This window comes from Tachypleus tridentatus, chromosome 9, assembly GCF_004210375.1.
Source record: "Tachypleus tridentatus isolate NWPU-2018 chromosome 9, ASM421037v1, whole genome shotgun sequence".
NCBI classification, from domain to species: Eukaryota; Metazoa; Arthropoda; class Merostomata; order Xiphosura; family Limulidae; genus Tachypleus; species Tachypleus tridentatus.
This window is the reverse complement of record NC_134833.1, coordinates 107,213,554-107,234,242: the sequence shown is the minus strand read 5'-3', so window position 1 is coordinate 107,234,242 and position 20,689 is coordinate 107,213,554. Positions and strand designations below refer to the sequence as shown.

Sequence of the window (20,689 nt, the reverse complement as noted above, 5' to 3'; positions counted from 1 at the left end):
GGGCCGAATACAATTTCTAATAACAGTTAGTAAAAATAATTACTTATATACAAAAGTTTTACAAACTTACAAACAGTATTAAATCTTCTATTTGGTCTGGAAACAATACAATTTCTAATAACGGTTAGTAAAAATAATTACTTATATACAAAAGTTTTACAAACTTACAAACAGTATTAAATCTTCTATTTGGTCTGGAAACGTGTATTTTATTGCGAATTCAACGTGACTCAGCATGTTTTTAAACTCAAGGTCGTCAAAAACGTAACGTTCAAAAGCCCTCCTCAAAGTACTTTATTTTGTCATTATTTGAAGGGACAATTGATCGTAAGGATATTTTAACAGTCTGTTCTGTCTTAGTAGGTTGGTTTGACCAAGAAATGGGAGGCGTAAGAAATCCCAAAGTGCAATTTACAAAAGTATGTTTAATCCAATCGTATTTAATTTTGTGTTAGTTACGTTGTAATTTAGAATGTAAATAGTTTATAGCCTGATGTTTATTTTATCGTATTTTATGTAGTTGGTGAGTTTGTAAGTTAAACTTTGGAGATCACTAGCATAAACTATGATACTTTTATAGTAATAAAACCAAACGGTTTTTTAACCAATTGGTTTCTCTGTTTAGCAATTTTTAACGAAAGCGTTTGAAAATTAGTACAAGTGTTTGGTTGAACTTTTCATTTCAAAATCTTTAAAATTGTAAAATCACAGAGTTAGGAAACGATAAACTGTGTAACTAAAAGTGAAATTTTCACAGCATTTTTATGTTATATATTAAAAAATGACTGGTATGGATAGAGAAAGCATCGGTAGAGAAGCGAACAACGTTTCGACCTTCTTCGGTCATCGTCAGGTTCACAAAGAAAGAAAGGGTTTCTGATCGGTAACTGACCACATGTTTGAAGGCGGCTGTGTAATTGAGTGTAAGAATGTTGAGAGCGTGTTTAGATATTGGACATATTTATTAAAATAGGTATAAAGGTGTTCCTTTGTATTGGTTTATTTTTGGCTTGAGTTGTTGTATAAGTAAGGCTTCTTTAATTTTGCGTTTGTTTATGTTTGTTTTTTTATTTAGGTTAAATATATAATTTTCTCTGCAAGTGGGTTTTCTCGTAATCACGGATAAGCATTTTTATGTGTTTAGTGCCGATAAAGTGATATTGTAAAGTAATTAAACTAATTTCATGTATCATATATTGTAATTGCTTTATAAATCATATAAAATCCAAACCGAAAACTCATATTTTGTTACCAAAACCTTATACTGCTTACAAATTAGTTTAATAATACAAAAAACTTTGGTTAGAAATCATTAATACCTCCAATAGACGTTTTTTTACATATTTTTTTACAAGGTACTTATATTCTTATTGTGTACTATTGTTTCATATATATATGTACAGAGCCCGGCATGGCCAGGTGGTTAGGTCCTTCGCCTCGTAATCTAAGGGTCGCTGGTTCAAACCCTCGACACACCAAGCATGCTCGCCCTTTCAGTTGTATGGGCGTTATAATGTGACGATCAATCCCACAATTCGTTGGTAAAAGACTAGTCCAAGAGTTGGTGGTGGGTGGTGATGACTAGCTGCCTTCCCTCTAGTATTGGCCCGGCGTGGCCAAGTGGATAAGGCATTCGACTCATAATCTGAGGGTCGCGGGTTCGAATCCCCGTCACACCAAACATGCTCACCCTTTCAGCCGTGGGGGCGTTATAATGTTACGGTTAATCCCACTATTCGTTGGTAAAAGAGCAGCCCAAGAGTTGGCGGTGGCTGGTGTTGACTAGCTGCCTTCCCTCTAGTCTTTCACTGCCAAATTACGGACGGTTAGCTTTGTGCGAAATACAAAACAAACCAAACTCTCTATTATTACATTGCTAAATTAGTGATGGGTATCGCAGATAGACCTCGTATAACTTTGCGCAAAATACAGAACAAACACCATGTATGCAGGTAATAGAGAACGAAATTACAGTACTTCTAACTGACAAACATGGTCTGATACTAATATTGTATTATATATTGGTGATATGATGATGACTGAACGCGTCTCTTGAACTAAATAACTGCACATCAAATTTACACGAACAACTCAAGAGTAATGATATTTTTTACATAACACATCTATGTTAATTTCAGCACCACTGCCTCTTCTTCTACAGTAAAGCAGCGAAGTATTGTAAGCTATTTTAAAATACAGTGATTATTTTTAAGTTTTCTATAAATCTCTCATGCCTATATAATTCACCTCACTTTCATTCTTTCATTTTCTATGGACTCTTAAACTACCAATTTTTCTAAAACTGATTTCTTCCAGATCTAGTTCCATAATTATACCAATCATTAAATAAGTATAAATAACCAGCTCATTTCTAAACTGCTCTCCAGTGCTTCTCATAACTGCTTTTTTAATCTAAAACTAATCTTTTTCGTGTAGTTAATTCAATAATTTTGTTTTTTCAAAATTCGTGCACCGAGAAGCAAATAGTATACCTTTCAAACGCTGAATCTCTGCGCAACAAGTTACATAATACGTACATACATTTAGAAGTCAGAATTAAAGCTGTTATCACAGTCAATTCTCACAATAACGGTTTTTTACATGGCACCAAGCCCTCAAAATCACGTCTATGCAAATCATGGAATGCGCGAAACGTTTTGTTTGTTTTTTTCACAACAATACAAGTCACATAAGAAACCTCTGTTATCGCTCAGCTATACAATTCCTCCCTCGATGTAAAGAAATTTGTTGATGACTGATATATCTTATTCCATGAACAACACAATCACTAGATCTGAAAGGCATAATCAAACGAACATAATCATCAGCTCCATTGTGAATTATACAGCAATCTTTACTTCATCCTCCATCACCCAAGATACCACAAATAACTTACGACTCTGAAATTACTAATAGAAATACTCGTCGTTCTGATACTAAAACAGAACAATAAAATTCATTAAAATACTTTTGAATACTTAAAACCAAAACAAATCTGCCTAGGAAGATTTTACTTATCAAAATCCATAAACTCAACATTTGTGATTATCCTATTATTTCTATTGCATAAATTGACCAAATAAAAACTTTCTCTGAAGAGTTTTTTCAGTGATACTGCCCATTTTTTTTGAGATTTTGCAGAGCAATGTGCTAAGGACTTTTCCACATGATGAAAGTCTAAACTATCTTAAGACTACCTTTAAATATTTTCAACAACTCGAAATTAAATAAAGTAATTGATTTGGCCATATTTGTTCCAACTCTAAATATCTTAAACGACAGGTCGCGATGACAACTAAACTAGTATTTTTTTCTCGGTTTATTCGTGCACAGGTCTGTACTAAATATGCTCTTCAAAAAAAGAAACGCAAAAGGGATATTTTTGTTATTTTAAAGAGAAATATGTGTAATAACGTTACAAGCTCAGAGTATGTGATGTTACACGTGTTAAGGCACTGATTGTCAGACCAAAATGACAATAAAAGTTGTGCACTTTGAAAACGGAGGAAAACATCGGATTTTTCGCCAAAACGCATTCGTGTCCAATAAATTTGTTTGAGAGATCTGCATGTTCTGAAAGTGCAACATGTGCAAAATCCCTATAAAAGTGACGGGTTCTCGGTTTCCATAGCTCAGTGTTAAGCCACCGGCACGCAATACAGTTACGCCAAGACTGACTGAAACACAACGCAACAACGCTATTGGTCGCTTGGAAGCAGGCGAATCTTGATCAGATGTTGCCAGAGCTGTGAATGTCCACCCAAGCACCATCACAAGGCTATGGAATCGTCACCAACAACATGGATCAACTCGTGACCGTCCACGATCTGGCAGACCTCATGTGATCACGCCCGCACAAGATCGCTACATCCGGTTACGTCACCTTCGGGATAGGACCACCACTGCGACGTCTACTGCCTCAACCATACCAGGGCTGCGTAGGATTTCCTATCAGACCGTACGGAACCGTCTACGAGATTCTTAGGCCCCATGTGCAACCCATCATGGTGAACGTCAACGACGTTTTTCAACATGACAACGCCCGTCCTCACACAGCCCGACTCACTACTGTCCTCTTGAGACACCACAACATCAACGTTCTTCCCTGGCCCTCCAGATCACCAGATTTAAACCCCATCGAACATCTCTGGGACGGGTTGGACCGACGTCTGCGACGGCGACAACCTCAACCGCGGACTCTACCTCAGCTTGCAGCAGCTTTGCAGGCTAGTGGACAGCCATTCCACAGGATGTGATTCGTCATCTCATCGCTTCTATGGGCAGGAGATGCCAAACAGTTATTGATGCTCACGGGGGGCATACTCGTTATTGACGTTGAGTAACGTAAACTTCAACTAGTGAGCGTGAACTTCGCCTTTGCAGACTTTGGATGTTCAGCGGTGAATGGGTAAAGTTTCACACATGTCATACAGAACTACCCGGAATAATTTTGCCTTTTGCATTTCTTTTTTTGAAGAGTATATAACACTTCTGGATTCTTGGAAGCCAGCAATATTTTCACGTTCTTTAAGTCCTAAAGCGAAGTTTGTTTCTAGGATTTTGTTGGCAGATTCAGCAATTCTTCGTGTGTTTTTTCAGGAATGAAGCGCTGCAGTTGCATAACATATTACCAATTTTGAGTTATTTGTTACTTTTTTTTTAAATTTAAATTCAACCAATCATTGCGCGTGTTTGGACTCAGTTAGTTCAGGCAGTAATACTATTAAGTAGTTACTGATATCAGATAACTGTTAGCGTGCACCCATTGCTGTGAAATTAAGTACTTTTGTTTAAGTTCTTTCCTTTAAATAATAATATTATTGTCGTTTGATCCCATCATAAATAATTATAAACGTTGTCAAAAACGTTTGTTTTTGAATTTCGCACAAAGCTACTCGAGGGCTATCTGTGCTAGCCGTCCCTAATTTAGCAGTGTAAGAGGTTATATCTCCAGTCGACAAATATATCAGAATAAAAAAAGATATACCACTAAATGACTTGTTTAAAATTGAAGTTACAACATTAGAATAATCAGTAGGTCGTGCCAGACGCAAATTATCAAATATCAGTTTTGACCGATTTACAAAAAAATTTCTATAAATAATTTTGTTTTTTTTTTTGAATTTCGCACAAAGCTACTCAAGGGCTATCTGTGCTAGCCGTCCCTAATTTAGGTGTGTAAGACCAGAGGGAAGGCACCTAGTCATCACCACCCTCCGCCAACTCTTGGGCTACTCTTTTACCATCGAATAGTGGAATTGGCCGTCACATTATAACGCACCCACGGTTGAAAGGGTGAGCATGTTTGGCGCGACGGGGATGCGAACCCGCGACCCTCAGATTACGAGTCGCACGCCTTAACACGCTTGGCCATGCCGGGCCTGTCACAACCATCATAGTCGTAAAAGCCAAGTGTCACGAGGTCAGTCAGTTGGGCACGCTCGATTTCTCTAAATTTATTTTGAATTACACGAGTTTAATTACACTTTTTCTTCTACAGTACTTCCTCTTGTAACTGCTCATTCCAGTTTTAGTTGAATGTAACTACTAACATAGGTGTAAAAGAAAATTCTTAAATTTCAGCATTTTTTGCTGAACCCATTAAAGTGCATTCACACTGTATCGACCCCGCCAGTACAGCGGTAAGTCTACGGATTTACAAGGCTAAAATAAGAGGTTTGATTCCCTTCGGTGGGCTCAGCAGATAGCCCAATGTGTCTTTGCTATAAGAAAAACACACACAAACACACTCTATCAACGTTTGTGAAAAATTAGTAAAATCTTGACGCTAATTTATGCTTACCTATTATTACGAAAAAAGCCGTGCCGAAACAGTCTGGAAATAGCAATTGTATGCATGAAAGAATATGTTAAAGGACGCCCAATATGTAACATAAAACAACGAAGAACTAGTGAAGTTGAGTGAATTTTTTAAGAAATTGTAATGAGTATCTTGTGTTTTTTGTATACTACGTTTTAATCACTAATTAAATGAACTTAACAAGCTACAAATATTTTGTATTCCTTCCTTGACAGCTAAAAATAAAACTGATAAGGCTAGACTTGAACCTTACGATTTGAATGTACGCGAAAACCCTGGATATCATACAACACCTGAACTTTTGCAATCAAAATTAATTTCTGAGCGACAATTTCTCCAAATCATATAAATTATTGTCTAAAATTGAATGGCACAGTTATTTTGAGAAAAAGTTGGGGAAAGACAAAACCGCAGATAATCGAGGATCGCGAATAACGGAGGCGAGTATAATCCAGTCACTAGTGTGGCCACCACAAACAGTAGTGAAATTAGGTTAGACACACCTGGCTCTTGAGATTTTTTAATGACTCCTAGATCTGAATATATTTGTCGAGGTCTGTGCTATGTGCACAAAATAGATTCTAACTTTGTTAACACTTTTAAAGGTGAAATTGAAAATCAAATCTTGGAGAAAAATTCTGCCCAACCACACTTCTGAAAACAATAAAGTGATGGTATATTTTTTATTTGATCTACAGATTCGGAAATGTTTATATGCAAACTATTTTCATCAGTCTTATGAAATTTAGACTTGAATATTCTCTAATACAAAAGCATTTTCTTGGTGTCGATGTGTACTTAAAATATATGTCTTCCCGAAAAGTACCAGAGCTGTAATCTGACCTGTAGAGTATTATTTATAATCAACCTTTTCACACATACTTGTATGTATATATATGAGCTGCAGTGACAGTAAGGGTTATAAGACACACACTGAAATGCTAGAATTATTAATGAAAAAATATGGTTATAAGGTTGGTGAAAGAGAAAAACAAATTAGAAAAACTGGCCTGCAAAGCATCGATGGACACTTTTTATAAAGTTGTATAGCTTTGATAGAAAAATATAGTAAAATAAATGAAGCTAGATAATTATATGCTATGCAGATAATGCTGTGTACTAAAATACAATATGATTTTAATTTTGTTCAGAATTCCGTATTTTAGAATGAAAATTTGTGTGAAACTTCTGCCTTTCATCGTGGTATTTTCTCCAGACCTGATTTTATAATCTTGCTTATTTCATGATCACTTTTGCAATCTCTTTATTTCTTGAGTGCTGGAGGTACTTGTAAACAACATAACCTAGCTCCACAAAATATAACTACAGCTTAATTTTTTATAAGGTGTTATTATTTCATATCTACTCTCTCTGTTTTCCCGCACGTGGAGAACACACCACACATACATATGCAGTGCTATTCATCATTGTAGGTGATATTATTTTCTCACTTTCAGTACAATGACCATTATAATTTATAAAATATGCTTGTAATTTCATTTGCCATTTACTTTTTATGGAAGAAAATCTACTTTCAAAAAGTGTGTGAGTTATTGTTTTTTTTTTCTGCTATTAACGTTTATTTCTGTTGATCTGATCTCTTTGGAAAATCATGGGTATTGATCATCTCATTGAAATTTTCTATGTTAAATAAAAGGGTAGGACTTGTTCTTCTTGATGTTAATATTTTTATAGATTGATAAAATCTTTGCTGCTAAAGTTATGTAACTGTCTTCATTTGCAGATCTTTATCAACAATGAATGGCATGATTCTGTAAGTGGAAAAGTCTTTCCAACAGTTAATCCTGCAACAGGTGATAAGATAATAGATGTTCAGGAGGGAGATAAGGTATGGAATTTCAGTTCTGTACAGTTAAACCTGACTGAATCTATTCTTTCTACATAAATATTTCTGTTGAATACAAGTGATGTCTTTGAGCATGGGTAGTTTTAGAATAAGAAAGATGATGGATAAACATTAATTTAGTCAGACATATTTTAGTGAAGATATATTAATAACATTAAATATATCCACCTTTGGGTGGGTCCAACATTTTCTAAGATTTTTATAGATTGGTGAAACATTTCATTTATGTGTGTTTTTTTCTTTTCAGGCAGATGTTGACAAAGCAGTGAAGGCAGCCAAAAAAGCTTTCAAATTAGGCTCAACATGGAGAACTATGGATGCTTCAGAAAGAGGCAAGCTGCTCAACAAGTTTGCTGATTTACTTGAACGGGATAAAGAATACTTAGCTGTTAGTATATATATATATATACTTTATTATTAATTTCTCAGTAATCTGAACTTTTTTCTCATTCTTATATTGTATGTATCTGTTGTTGAATTTTTAGCACAAAGCAACAAAATGGATAATCTGTGCTCTGTTCACCTAGGAGAACCACACCCCAGATTTAACATTTAAATCCATAAATTTATCCACTGTGGGACAGTGTATAAAACTAAATTTAAGATGTACTAAATTAATGAATAAGAGAATAATGCATAGTTTAAACCAAATCTTAAAACTGTGTGTGTAAGAAATGCTTATAGTTCTAATAATTTAATGATCTCTTAAATCTTTATTGCAATATCTTCTTCAAACTTCTAACTGCAAGTTTGAAACAAATCAAGTTAACCCATTGAACATTTCTTGTAATAGTTACAAGATAGCCATGATGTCTTAACTTTTCATTTAGATCAGTGGTTCCCAAGCTTTTTCAGGCTTCAGCCCCCTTCGCTTCCAGACCACATCCCTAGTGCTTTCCTCCTACTCCACACGCATACATAATAATATCTTCATAGTACCGGTATAAGACTTCTACTAAGCCTATTTATCTGCAAGTCTACACAACGGCAATCACTACAATGATAATGCAAGCTTATATATTTATAAACTTAAGCTTGATCAAGTAAACCACTTCATTTAACATCACTAAAGGGTGTATTGGTAACTGCACTGTTCTGTAACCTTTTAATGAGATGGATGAGCTTGATGCATTGATACAAATTTCTCCATATCAGGCTGCAAGGTACTAAAAAAAAAGCCTGAGATCCTCACATTCAGTAATTTGCAGTCTATTTCTTTATTTGGAAATAAGCAGGGCTACCGCAATGAAGCCACGCTCTACTATATACGATGTCGGGAAGGCAATAAAGTACACCTTGACTTCATTCCACAGTACACAGTAGCATTTAGAAATTTCTTTCTGTAACCAAAACACTTGATATTATATTTTGAACTTTGGCCTCAGCTCAATGTCATTTTGTAGTGAGATCAGTTCTTCCTCTACCCTTCCTGTTTCCTTGATGTTGATATCCAGGAATGGATTGATCACCTAGTCTGGTTTGTTTTGTTTTTGTGTTGCTGTTGTTTTTTTATTTCGCGCAAAGCTATACGAGGGCTATCTGCGATAGCTGCCCCTAATTTAGTAGTGTAAGACTAAAGGGAAGGTAGCTAGTCATCAACACCCACTGCCAACTCTTTTACCAACGAATGGTGGGATTGATCGTAACATTATAACGCCCCCATGGCTGAAAGGACGAGCATATTTGGTATGACGGGGATTCGAACCCGCGACCCTCAGATTACGAGTCGAGTGCCTTAACCACCTGGCCTTGCCGGGCCCCACCTAATCTGGTATTTGGAGGTAAAGAAGATTCTGAAATCTTTCAGACATTTCTCCGTGCAGTTCCTCCAGGTGTGTACAATACGCTTGAAGGTCGTCATCTACTTCTCTTCCAATTCGGAGAGACTCGGAAACTGGAAGAGCTCACAACAGCCTATGTTACACTTGGAGTTACAAAATGAATTCGTTAAACAGCGCGAATATGTCTGACAAGTAAGCAGTGTCGTGTTTGGTGTTTCTGAGTTCCTCACTAAAGGAAACATTGGAACCTTGAAGAATTCTACCACTGCTTCAAAAAATGAGTAGAAACGTCGCAGGCAGTTTTCCTTCGATAACCATCTGACTTCTGTGTGCAGCAACAAACGTTCAACCAGTTCTGGTTATCAACAACAAAATATTGTACGAAGCATGCAAATCATCATTGTTTTGTTGTGAAGCGCTAGTTTGCAAGGTTTTCCGTTTCTGAACTCTTTCTTGCAGAGACTGAAAATAAGTTATGTTTTTGTCTGCTTTGTCAGAGTGATTTTATGTCGAGTGATCAAGGATCTTCGAAGGTTTCATAGCTTCATTTGACAAAACTTTCTCACATCAGTGGGCTCAACAGATAGCCCGATGTGGCTTTGCTATAAGAAAAACACACACACACACGTTTCAAATACAGCCAGAAAATGGCGACAGGAAAAGGAATTACAGTTTTAAGCGGTTGCTTACATTCGAGAGTGGACACGATCACTCTATGCGAAACGCGAAAATATTTCAGATAGAATTATGTAACTGGTATATTTCTCTTTTTTTTAAAAAAAAGCGATTTTAGTTACGTCACAGCACACAACAGTCATACCGGCAAAGACACACTGCGCCGCTCAAAAGAAATCCGTGTTTTATGCCTATAATTATCAATTCCACATATTGCTTTTTATGATATTATTCTTCAATTATTAATAGAACTTTTTTTAAACATTTGCTGCTCCTAACTGTTTCCCCGTAGCCTCATAATCCGAAGGTCGCGGGTTCGAATCCCCGTCACACCAAACATGCTCGCCCTTTCAGCCGTGGGGACGTTATAATGTGCAGTCAATCCCACTATTCATTGGTAAAAGAGTAGCCCAAGAGTTGGCAGTAAGTGATGATGACTAGCTGCCTTCCTTTAGTCTTACACAGCTAAATTAGGATACGGCTAGCGCAGATAACCCTCGTGTAGCTCTGCGCAAAATTCAAAACAAACCACACCAAACCGCCGCCTCATTTTTTTTTTTAATACCGCACCTTTTTCATTTATTGCTCCCATGGAATTTCCCAACACCCCCAGGGGAACGGTACCGCCCACTTTGAGAACCACTGATCTAGATTGATTCTTTTATCAGAGACATGACAACAAAACAAGAGTTCAACCCTGAAGCAGATAAAGAAACAAGAGAAGTTTTCTTCATTATTTTGTAACCTTGTTTAAGTATATCATGGTTCAATGAAGTTCTGGCTTTCTTTAAAGACAATTTTTGTCATACTTTGTTCTCTTACTTCTCTGGGGCCTGGCATGGCCTAGCGCGTTAAGGCGTGCGCTTCGTAATCTGAGGGTCGCGGGTTCGCGGCCTAGTCACGCCAAACATGCTTGCCCTCCCAGCCGTGGGGGGCGTTATAATGTGACGGTCAATCCCACTTTTCGTTGGTAAAAGAGTATCCCAAGAGTTGGCGGTGGGTGGTGATGACTAGCTGCCTTCCCTCTTGTCTTACACTGCTAAATTAGGGACGGCTAGCACAGATAGCCCTCGAGTAGCTTTGTGCGAAATTCCAAAACAAACAAACTTAGTTCTCTGCCAGTCCGGCATGGCCAAGCGTGTTAAGGCGTGCGACTCGTAATCTGAGGGTCGCGGGTTCGCATCCCTGTCGCGCCAAACATGCTCACTCTTTCAACTGTGGAGGCGTTATAATGTTATGGTCAATCCCACTATTCGTTGTTAAAAAGAGTAGCCCAAGAGTTGGCGGAGGGTGGTGATAACTAGGTGCCTTCCCTCTGGTCTTACACACCTAAATTAGGGACAGCTAGCACAGATAGCCCTCGAGTAGCTTTGTGCGAAATTCAAAAAACAAACAAACAATACTTCTCTGCTATGTTTGCTTCCCACTATAACACACAGTTTTCAATCAAAACATCCACGTGTTGATAAGGTAAGACAATTGCAAAACAGCTATTTCTTTTGATCTTGAATAATCCTTTATTTTGTTCACACACACACACAAATATGTATTATTAAAGTTTTGTAGTGGTATATCAAATAATGTTAAAGACAAGTTACTTGATTTTAAAATTATTATTTTTATTGGTTTAGTCAACTTTACCCTTTCTCAAAATGGTTAACCTTTTGTTTATCAATTCGAAATTTAATGTGTCATTTACCTACTGGTTATTATTTCCAGAGTCTGGAAACTATAGATTGTGGGAAACCTTTCAGAAATGCCAGAGGAGATGTGGAATTTGGAATCAAAACTATTCGTTATTTTGCTGGATGGGCAGATAAGGTTCATGGGAAGACCATACCAGTTGGTGGGTGAAGTAAATTAGTTGATGTGTTACAAATAAAATTTAAAAATTGAAAAAAGAGATGGTGAAATATAATTAGGATAATTTATTGTTGTCATATTTGAAAGGTTATGAACTTATGATGACTACATCAAACAAGATGACTGCATTAATTCTGAGCCAGTAAAGAAAAAGATTGGGAAGTTTAAAATATGGTAAGGCTCCTGGGTCAGACTGTATTTCCTCAAGGGTTTTGAAGAAGGTTAAATATTGGATATGTGAGCCATTTACTACTATTTTTTGTCAGTACATGTATACCAAAGGGCTGGAAGTTAGCTAATGTAACTCCTCTGTATTGAAGGAGATGATTAAAGTTGTCCCAGTAATTATAGACCCATTAGTCTTATATTAGTTGTGAACAAAACTGTGGAACATCTGTTGAAAGATGCTTTGCGAAGTCATTTAACAAAGTCAATTTGGTTTCACTAAAGGAAAATCTTGCCTTACAAATCTTTTGGCATTTTTTGGGTAGGTTACAACTTATGTAGGTGAGGGTAAGGGGTGTAGATTTTGTGTATCTATATTTTCAGAAAGCATTTGACAATCTTGTAAAAGTGTCTATAGATGTGGGGGCTTAAGTTAGCAAATTGAATGCTAGAATAGTTACATGGAAGAAAGCAGAACATTCGTGATGATGAGAAACCCACTTGATGTAAAGATGTATCCTAAAGACGGCTGGTATGAGCATTAAAAATTTTATTAAAATAAAGTAGAGAACAACATTTCGACTTTTAGGTTAACCTGAAGATGACCTAGGAAGGTCAACATTGTTCTCTACTTTATTTTAATAAAAGTTTTAATACCCATACCAGCTGCCTTTAGAATAAAAAGCAGAGGACTGTTGCAAATGCAGTTCAGTCAAACTGTCACATGTGGGGTACCTCAGAGCTTAGTTTAGAACCATTGCTCTGTTTTATTTATATCAATGACACAGATGAAGGAATAGTCAGTAAATTACTTAAGTTTGAAGATGATATTAAGGTTTTGGATGTTGCTGGCTGTGAGGGGATGCTGCTAATTTACACAGGGATTTAAATCATTTAGTGAGTCGATCAAATAAATGGTAGGTGGGTTTTAATTATAATGAATACAAAACAATGCATGTGGGTTATCATAATTTGAATTATAAGTATAATTTGAATGGGAGTAACCTTAACAGTATTATGAAGAAAAGGGATTTTGGTGTAATAGCCAAACAGTATCTAAAGTTATCTAAACTAGTTGCTAGTGGTAGAACAAAGAGAATTTTAGTTTGTATCTACACAAAAAGAGGTTATAATTTCATTGCACTGTTCACTGGTTAGGCCATAATTGTAATATTATGTTCATTCTTGGGCTGCTTATCATAAGAAAGACATTGAGTTTTTGGAAAGAATTCAGAGAAAATGTACAAGAATGGTGTTTGGGATGGAGGGATTGTCATATAAGAAGAAGCTAAAATCTCTCAAATTCTTTTCTGTTGAGGTATGAAGAGTTGGGTGTGATCTGATTGAGATGTTTAAGATCATTAAGAGAACTGACAGTGTTGATGCATCATCTTTTTTTCATATTTAGTAGTGAGAATAGTAGGACCAGGAGACACAAATATAAATTTTGACAGAGTAGGAGTCATCTTCAGCTAAGACAGTTTCATTTTTCTAACAGGGTGGTTGGGTTTTGGAATGGGTTGCCATCAGATGCTCTAAAGGCAGTAAATTTAAGTTAGTTTTAAGAAAAAGCAGGGTAAGTATGTATATTATAAAGGCCAACTTTAAGATTTTAAAAAAATTTATTAGACAATAGTTTTAGTTTAGAGGGTGGAATATCTGAGATGGACTAATAAGTTTCATGTTGTCTCAAAATGTTGTTTTTGTGTCACTTATTTAAAATGTTAAATTAATTTCAATATTCTGCAGATTTTTTATATCCAATCATATATTTTTGCCTAATATAAATATTTTTATACATATGTAGATGGAAACCTTTTCAGCTTCACAAGGATTGAGCCTGTGGGAGTTTGTGGCTTAATTGCCCCTGTAAGTAGTTGTTCGTGTTATGTATTCTAACTCAGAAAACATGTTTATTTAATATAAGCAGTTATAGTCAGTAAATACTCTTTTGGTTACTAAAAAAAATAGTAAAACCTGCAAGTCAAAAGCTAATTTAAGATGGGGTGTTAATGCTAAGTATAAAGAGTTAGCTAAAGCATTTTTTTTCCTCAGCATAGCAGCTCATAGAATGACTCTGAGTTTTTGTTTCATAAAGTATAAACGTTTAGCTCATAGCTCTGTCAGTTCATGACATATTTGAGATCTGATTACTGTTTTAGACTTAGGAGGTTAACCTCTTTTGACTGATGTATTTGACTATACCTAAGATCTCATACAATAGTTAACTCTAATCCTGCATAAAATATTCTTGAGAGTTGCAGCTTGTATTGCTTTAGAGCCCATAGAATATATATGATATTTTAAATTAGTTGAAGTTGATAGATACACAAGTGTACCAATTAACTTAACTGTTATTTTTGTTTAAAAAAACACAAAGTAAAAATATATTGTTCATTTATGAATATATATCATGATATTACATAATAATAATAATATCATATTCTTAATACAGTGGAATTTTCCTCTTCTGATGGTGATCTATAAATTAGGACCCAGTTTAGCTGCTGGGAATACAGTTGTTGTAAAACCTGCTGAACAGACCCCACTGACAGCACTCTATGCAGGAAGTTTAATTAAAGAAGCTGGATTTCCTCCTGGTGTTGTTAACATTGTTCCTGGTTATGGAGCAACTGCTGGAGCAGCTATTTCGGAACATCCCGATATTGATAAGATTTCCTTTACTGGTTCAACTGAGGTGAGAATATCTTATGCTGAATTAAAATCTTGCAATATAACAGTTTAGGATCTGTTGCAAAAATATTGAGAGAGGGAGAGACAAGTTTGATTATTACACCAACGTCAAACAGTGTTTCTAAAATCTTTGTCAATGCCCTTTAAGAATCAATTATGATTTAAATATATTCATAACATGGGGAAAGAATATGGTTCTTTTGCTAATTATTTCATTTTTAGGTAGGGAAGTTAATTCAGCAGGCAGCAGGTAGAAGCAACACTAAAAGAGTTACTCTTGAGATGGGAGGAAAGAGTCCCCTGGTGGTGTTTGCAGATGCTGATTGTGAGTACTGCTGGAAAGTGCATATTTTACACAAGGATTTCATTATTATTATTATTATTTTAATAACTGTTATTATGTCTATGCTCTAAGTATACTATCAGAAAATTTGTACCCATAATGCATATAAATCTTAAGATATAGAAACCTTAGAAGTATAAAGGTATTAGGGAAATTCCTAAAGCATATTAGATTATCTGGTGCTTTATAAAGGGTTATGTCCTGTATAATTAAAGTAGAACTCTATTTTGTAAAGAATATTTAGAAAATAATTACTATTACCACCTCTGTTCTTGTATTAAATCTATATTTATTACAGATTTCTATTTGTAATAAAATAAATCTTTCAACATTTTTATTTTAGTGGATAAAGCAGTTGAAATGGCTCATATTGGATGTTTTTACAATCAAGGAGAATGTTGTTGTGCTGGCTCGCGCACTTATGTTCAAGAAGAAATTTATGATGAGTTTGTGAAGAAGAGTAGAGAACTGGCAATAAAGAAAATTGTTGGTGATCCTTTTGATGAAAAAACTGAACAGGGCCCACAGGTATTTTCCAATTATCTTACTCTTAACATGTTTACTATACTGTAATCTTCAATTCATATAGAAACCAAACCATGCATCTGGTAAATACTGGGCTGGCTTTGAACTATGTTACTTAAATGATATGCAAAATTCAATATACTGATATTGTCTTTACATGATAGTGTTGCAAAGAATAATTACATTTTAGTTTATTTGAAACAGGATTAATAAAGCTTCAAAAAAAGTAAATGCTCCTGAAGCCTTCTTAATAACTGTCTTTTTTTCTATGTTAAATGAACCAGTTATGTGAAAACTTTGGATTCTGCATATAAATATTTGTATAACTGTTATTGTATACAAATGTTGTACTATTATTGAGAATGATGATCAAATGCTGGTAATGATGTTTTTACCATGTATTTGTAATAGAATAGAACAGTGGTTATGTTTTTTTTTTTTTTTTTGGAACATTCATTATAACTAATTTTGTTAATGATACTTATTGTGAAGTACAACACTCTGAAATTAATAGTAAGTTAACATCAATAGGCAAAATATGTTCATCGCTACCTTTATACATTTCAAGTATTTTGGGAATAATGCCATATTGATAAAGGTCACCTACAATTGTATTAAATGCAATTGATAGTTTAATGTGAAAATGTAGTAATAAGCTATGTTTAAAATGTATTTTTAGTATGATCTTTATTATATAAACAAATATATTAGGTTGTTGTCTTTTCCAATAAACTACATAGTCTTTTCATGCACTATAGTATTTCATAATTTAGAATAGGTAAAACAGTAATGAATAACTTTGTTATATATATTTATCATATATCAATATGTGTGCAGACATGCTTTAATTTCTCTTGTAGGTTGATCATAACCAGTTCACAAAAATTCTAAACTTTATTGAGTGTGGTAAGATGGAAGGAGCAAAAATAGAATGTGGTGGTGGACGACTTGGTGAAAAAGGTTTTTATGTGCAACCAACTGTTTTCTCATCCGTTACCGACAATATGAAAATTGCTAAAGAAGAAATATTTGGACCAGTGCAACAGTTAATGAAGTTCAAAACTTTGGATGAAGTTATTGAAAGATCTAATAATACTCACTATGGTTTGGCAGCAGGTATATTTACTAGCAACATTGAAACAGCCTTGTTGTATACTCAAGGTGTCAGAGCTGGAACCATATGGTAAGAAATTATTTTTTATGTCAAATATAGTATTAAAGTAATTGTGCAGTTTCATCTGCCATTCATGAAATTACCTCTTCAAAAACAAATGAAAGAACAAAAACAATTTGTAATGAATATGTTTGTATACCTTTATGCTTTCCTTTGTACAGTAGGTTAAACTGTAGATTCTCATGTAGCATAAACTGGGAATAAAACTTGTGAAATAAAGTTGGTAAATAAACAAATCTTTTAAAAAATAAAACCGTATAATTCAAACATATGTTGTTCCATAACATTTAAGTAATGCTTGTTGTTCATTTACTTAGTCATATTTGATATAATGCAGTTGATAATTTTATTATCATTATCTTAGGGTGAACTGTTACCTTGTTTCTGGTCCACAAGTGCCTTTTGGAGGATTCAAAATGTCAGGCCAAGGTCGAGAAATGCAAGTAGTACTGGTTTCTTTTATGAAAGCAAAATTTTCTTGTATTGTACAAGATAGTTATTTGTTTAAAGGAAGCTTTCTAGAAAATATATACAACACTTGTTATTAATGTATACCCAAATATTAAGACTTCTTTATCCAAATTATTTTATGTTGACAATTTTTATACATTCGTTTTTTTTACCTAAAACAAAGTTATACTTTCAAGAATAACATCTGAAAACTCAGTAATGAGATTTCTTTATAGTAGTCTTTTGAAATAAAATTTCATTTCTATATATTTTAATAATATACATAATTATGTTGCCAACTGTGTAAATTTCTTATCTGATCATACATTTTGTATAAAATACTCTCAACTCTTCACAAGGGCATGAATATTGAGATGTCAAAAAAAAAGTTTCATATTTAGTTTTCAGACTGTTGTACTGATTTATTTTAGTTAGTTTGTTTCATCACACATCAATAAAGCTGTCATAAACAATAACATGAGGATTTTTTTCAGAATCAGCTTGAAAATTATGTTGAACTACAAAATTGTTTTGGTGACATTCCTTTGAATACAGCATTATGAATTTTAGGTGTCTTACACTACAAAGATGAGATAAGTAAGAATATTGAAGGTGTTTTTGATTTCATTTAGTCTTTTCATAACAAATTTCAAATCTTGTACAGGGGAGAAGATGCCATCCACGAGTACACAGAAGTCAAAACTGTAAGTAAAACTTTTAAGGATTTTGTGCATTTATTTAAAAAATAAATAGGTAAAAATGCCTTTTAAGAACTTTATTTTTTATCCTTTATGAAAACTGTTGTACTAGCTAAGTTACTTATTCCAAATGAAACTTTACATCATGATCTACTGATTATTATAAAAAATATGATAAAACTATTTGTTAGATTTGTATTTTGTTTTTCAGGTTACTGTGTACATTCCACAAAAAAACTCTTAAACTTTCAACTCTGGAGAAGATTCCTGCTTATTTCAATGTATTGATTATATTTTTTAATTGTTGCTTTTGTTTGGAATATAACATCTTTTGGGTTTTATTATTAGTTGATTTATCAAATTTTATAGATTATATTAATAAAAATTTAACCATTTGTTAGTAAATATGAAATTTTGTTTGGACAACTTTATATCATTGTTTTTATTAAAAATGTATGATAGCACATGAAATAGTGTTGAGGTTTTTCACTTTGAACTAACTCATATCTGGTGAATTGTATTTGAGACATTGTATTAAAGGAGATATGTTTATTGCTGCAATACTTTTGGCTAAAACTTTGCATTGTTTAGATTTGGTAAATCATTCAGAAGGTATATGCCAAATCTCTGGAGAATTTAATTTAGGTCATTATTAACTTTCAAATTAAAAATAAATTGGTACAAGTTTATCCTGATAAACATACTTAATTCACACAATGTAATCACAAACTGTTACTGTCACTGGGGGCCCCAAATGGCTCATTGGTAAGTGTTCAGATTTATGACATTAAAATTCAGGGTTTAGTATATATAAAAGTACACAAATTGCTTTGGTTATCTTCAAACTAATCTTCTATGAAACAGAATAATTAATTTTATTTTCTAGGTTTCTGGCTCAATAAAAAGTAAATATCTCTGCACCTAGCTTATTTTACATAAATATTTTAAGATAATTTACTGGAGAAGTTTAATAATTTTTAAAACTAATGGAGCTTTTATGATGTATTTATTCATTAACAACTGTCCATATAAGAAAACTCATTTATTTTGTTCAAAATTTAAAAAAATGACTAATTATTTAATCAAATATATTTTAAATGTGTGTTCTAATTGCAGTGACGTTATTATAGTTTCACTGTTAATACTCGTATATTGTAAATGTATATTAAGTTTAACTGTTAAGACTGAGAAACGACTTTTCATAGTCTGCCCTACTCTGTCCTAACTGTTGAAGAACATTTTGGAAAGCGTTGAAGGATTGATGTTATCACATTATTAAAACAATTTATTTTTGAAACTTACTGCTTTGTATGTGTGTGTTTGAGGGGAGATAACAATTGTACCAATCTCCAACGATATTTAATTTGACATACATTGTTTTATCATCTCACTTCTGAAATAACTGTGATTTGTACGCTTGGAACTGAAAATGTGATATAGACAACGAAAGGTGCTGTAAATGAGGTAAACTTCTCAAATATTACGTGTAAGAATGAAAGGTAAAAAAGGAATAAAATAAATTCCTGTATCACTATTTTAATTATCCTGGCCATACTTTCTATTTCAGTCAATAGAATATGTTAATTACATTGATCCTCTGTGTAGCAGTTTGTTTGTTTTGAATTTCGTACAAAGCTACTCGAGGGCTATCTGTGCTAGCCGTCCCTAATTTAGCAGTGTAAGGCAGCTAGTCATCACCACCCACCGCCAACTCTTAGGCTACTCTTTTACCAACGAATAGTGGGATTGACCGTACCATTATAACGCCCCCACGGCTGAAAGGGCGAGCGCATGTTTGGCCCGATGGGGCTGCGAACCTGCGACCCTCATATTACGAGTCGCACGCCTTAACACGCTTGGCCATGCCGGGCTTACTATGTAACAGAATTGAACTAGAAGAAAAACTACTGGATAACCAAAATTGTGGCTAATTATTTATTTGAGATAATGGATATTTAAGAGAGAATAATGTTTCTTAAAATTCAATTAATCCTTATCTTTTCTCGGCCTTTTCAATATCATCCCCGTAGTAATGGGAGTTGAACATAATTAAGATTAGCAGATGCATTACTTCAGATATATAAAATAAAAAAAGGTCTTCGTTCGTATTATGTTGCATTACGACATCTTGCAATGACAAAATAGTTTATTCAAACCAATTTGAAAGTAACTTCCACAGGGAATGATAATAAATTTGAATTAATTAACACGTATTACTTGTCAGCAGCTTTTGCTGGTAAACATATAATAAATGTACAGTATTCCTCGATGTTCGGTGGTAAACACAGCACATATAGTTCATTGTGTAGTTTTGCGCTTAACAACAACAAAAAGATAAAAATAATAATGACGAACTGAACACCATATTTTCCTATTATTGTAATTGTTCAGTTCTTTTTAAGTTTACACAACTAATAAATATGTCATAAATAGAAACATTAAAACGTTTCGAAAGGAACAGTTAAGACTTTTGCTAAGTAAGGGAAACAAATTTCGCGTATATAAGCACATTTGCTAAAACTTTTCGGTTCAAAGACGTCTGTTGTCAACTTGAAGTGAAAAATAAATCCTAATAAGTTTACACAATGGTTCTACACCTATTACCATTACTGCCCTACGACATGTTGTTGGTT

The 20,689-nt window shown here is 34.1% G+C and overlaps 1 protein-coding gene across 1 annotated transcript; it reads left to right on the top strand.

Annotated features, from left to right (window-relative positions):
• Positions 1 to 263: 263 nt before the first annotated feature.
• Positions 264 to 19,590, top strand: LOC143225998 (aldehyde dehydrogenase 1A1-like). The gene is made up of 12 exons (XM_076456324.1): positions 264 to 419; positions 7,566 to 7,670; positions 7,936 to 8,076; positions 11,864 to 11,990; positions 13,980 to 14,041; positions 14,628 to 14,870; positions 15,089 to 15,191; positions 15,553 to 15,737; positions 16,595 to 16,917; positions 17,273 to 17,347; positions 18,023 to 18,062; positions 18,268 to 19,590. The coding sequence occupies exons 1-12, from the start codon at positions 381 to 383 to the stop codon at positions 18,298 to 18,300; spliced, it is 1,476 nt and encodes a 491-aa protein (XP_076312439.1). The 5' UTR covers positions 264 to 380; the 3' UTR covers positions 18,301 to 19,590.
• The last annotated feature ends 1,099 nt before the right edge of the window (positions 19,591 to 20,689 follow it).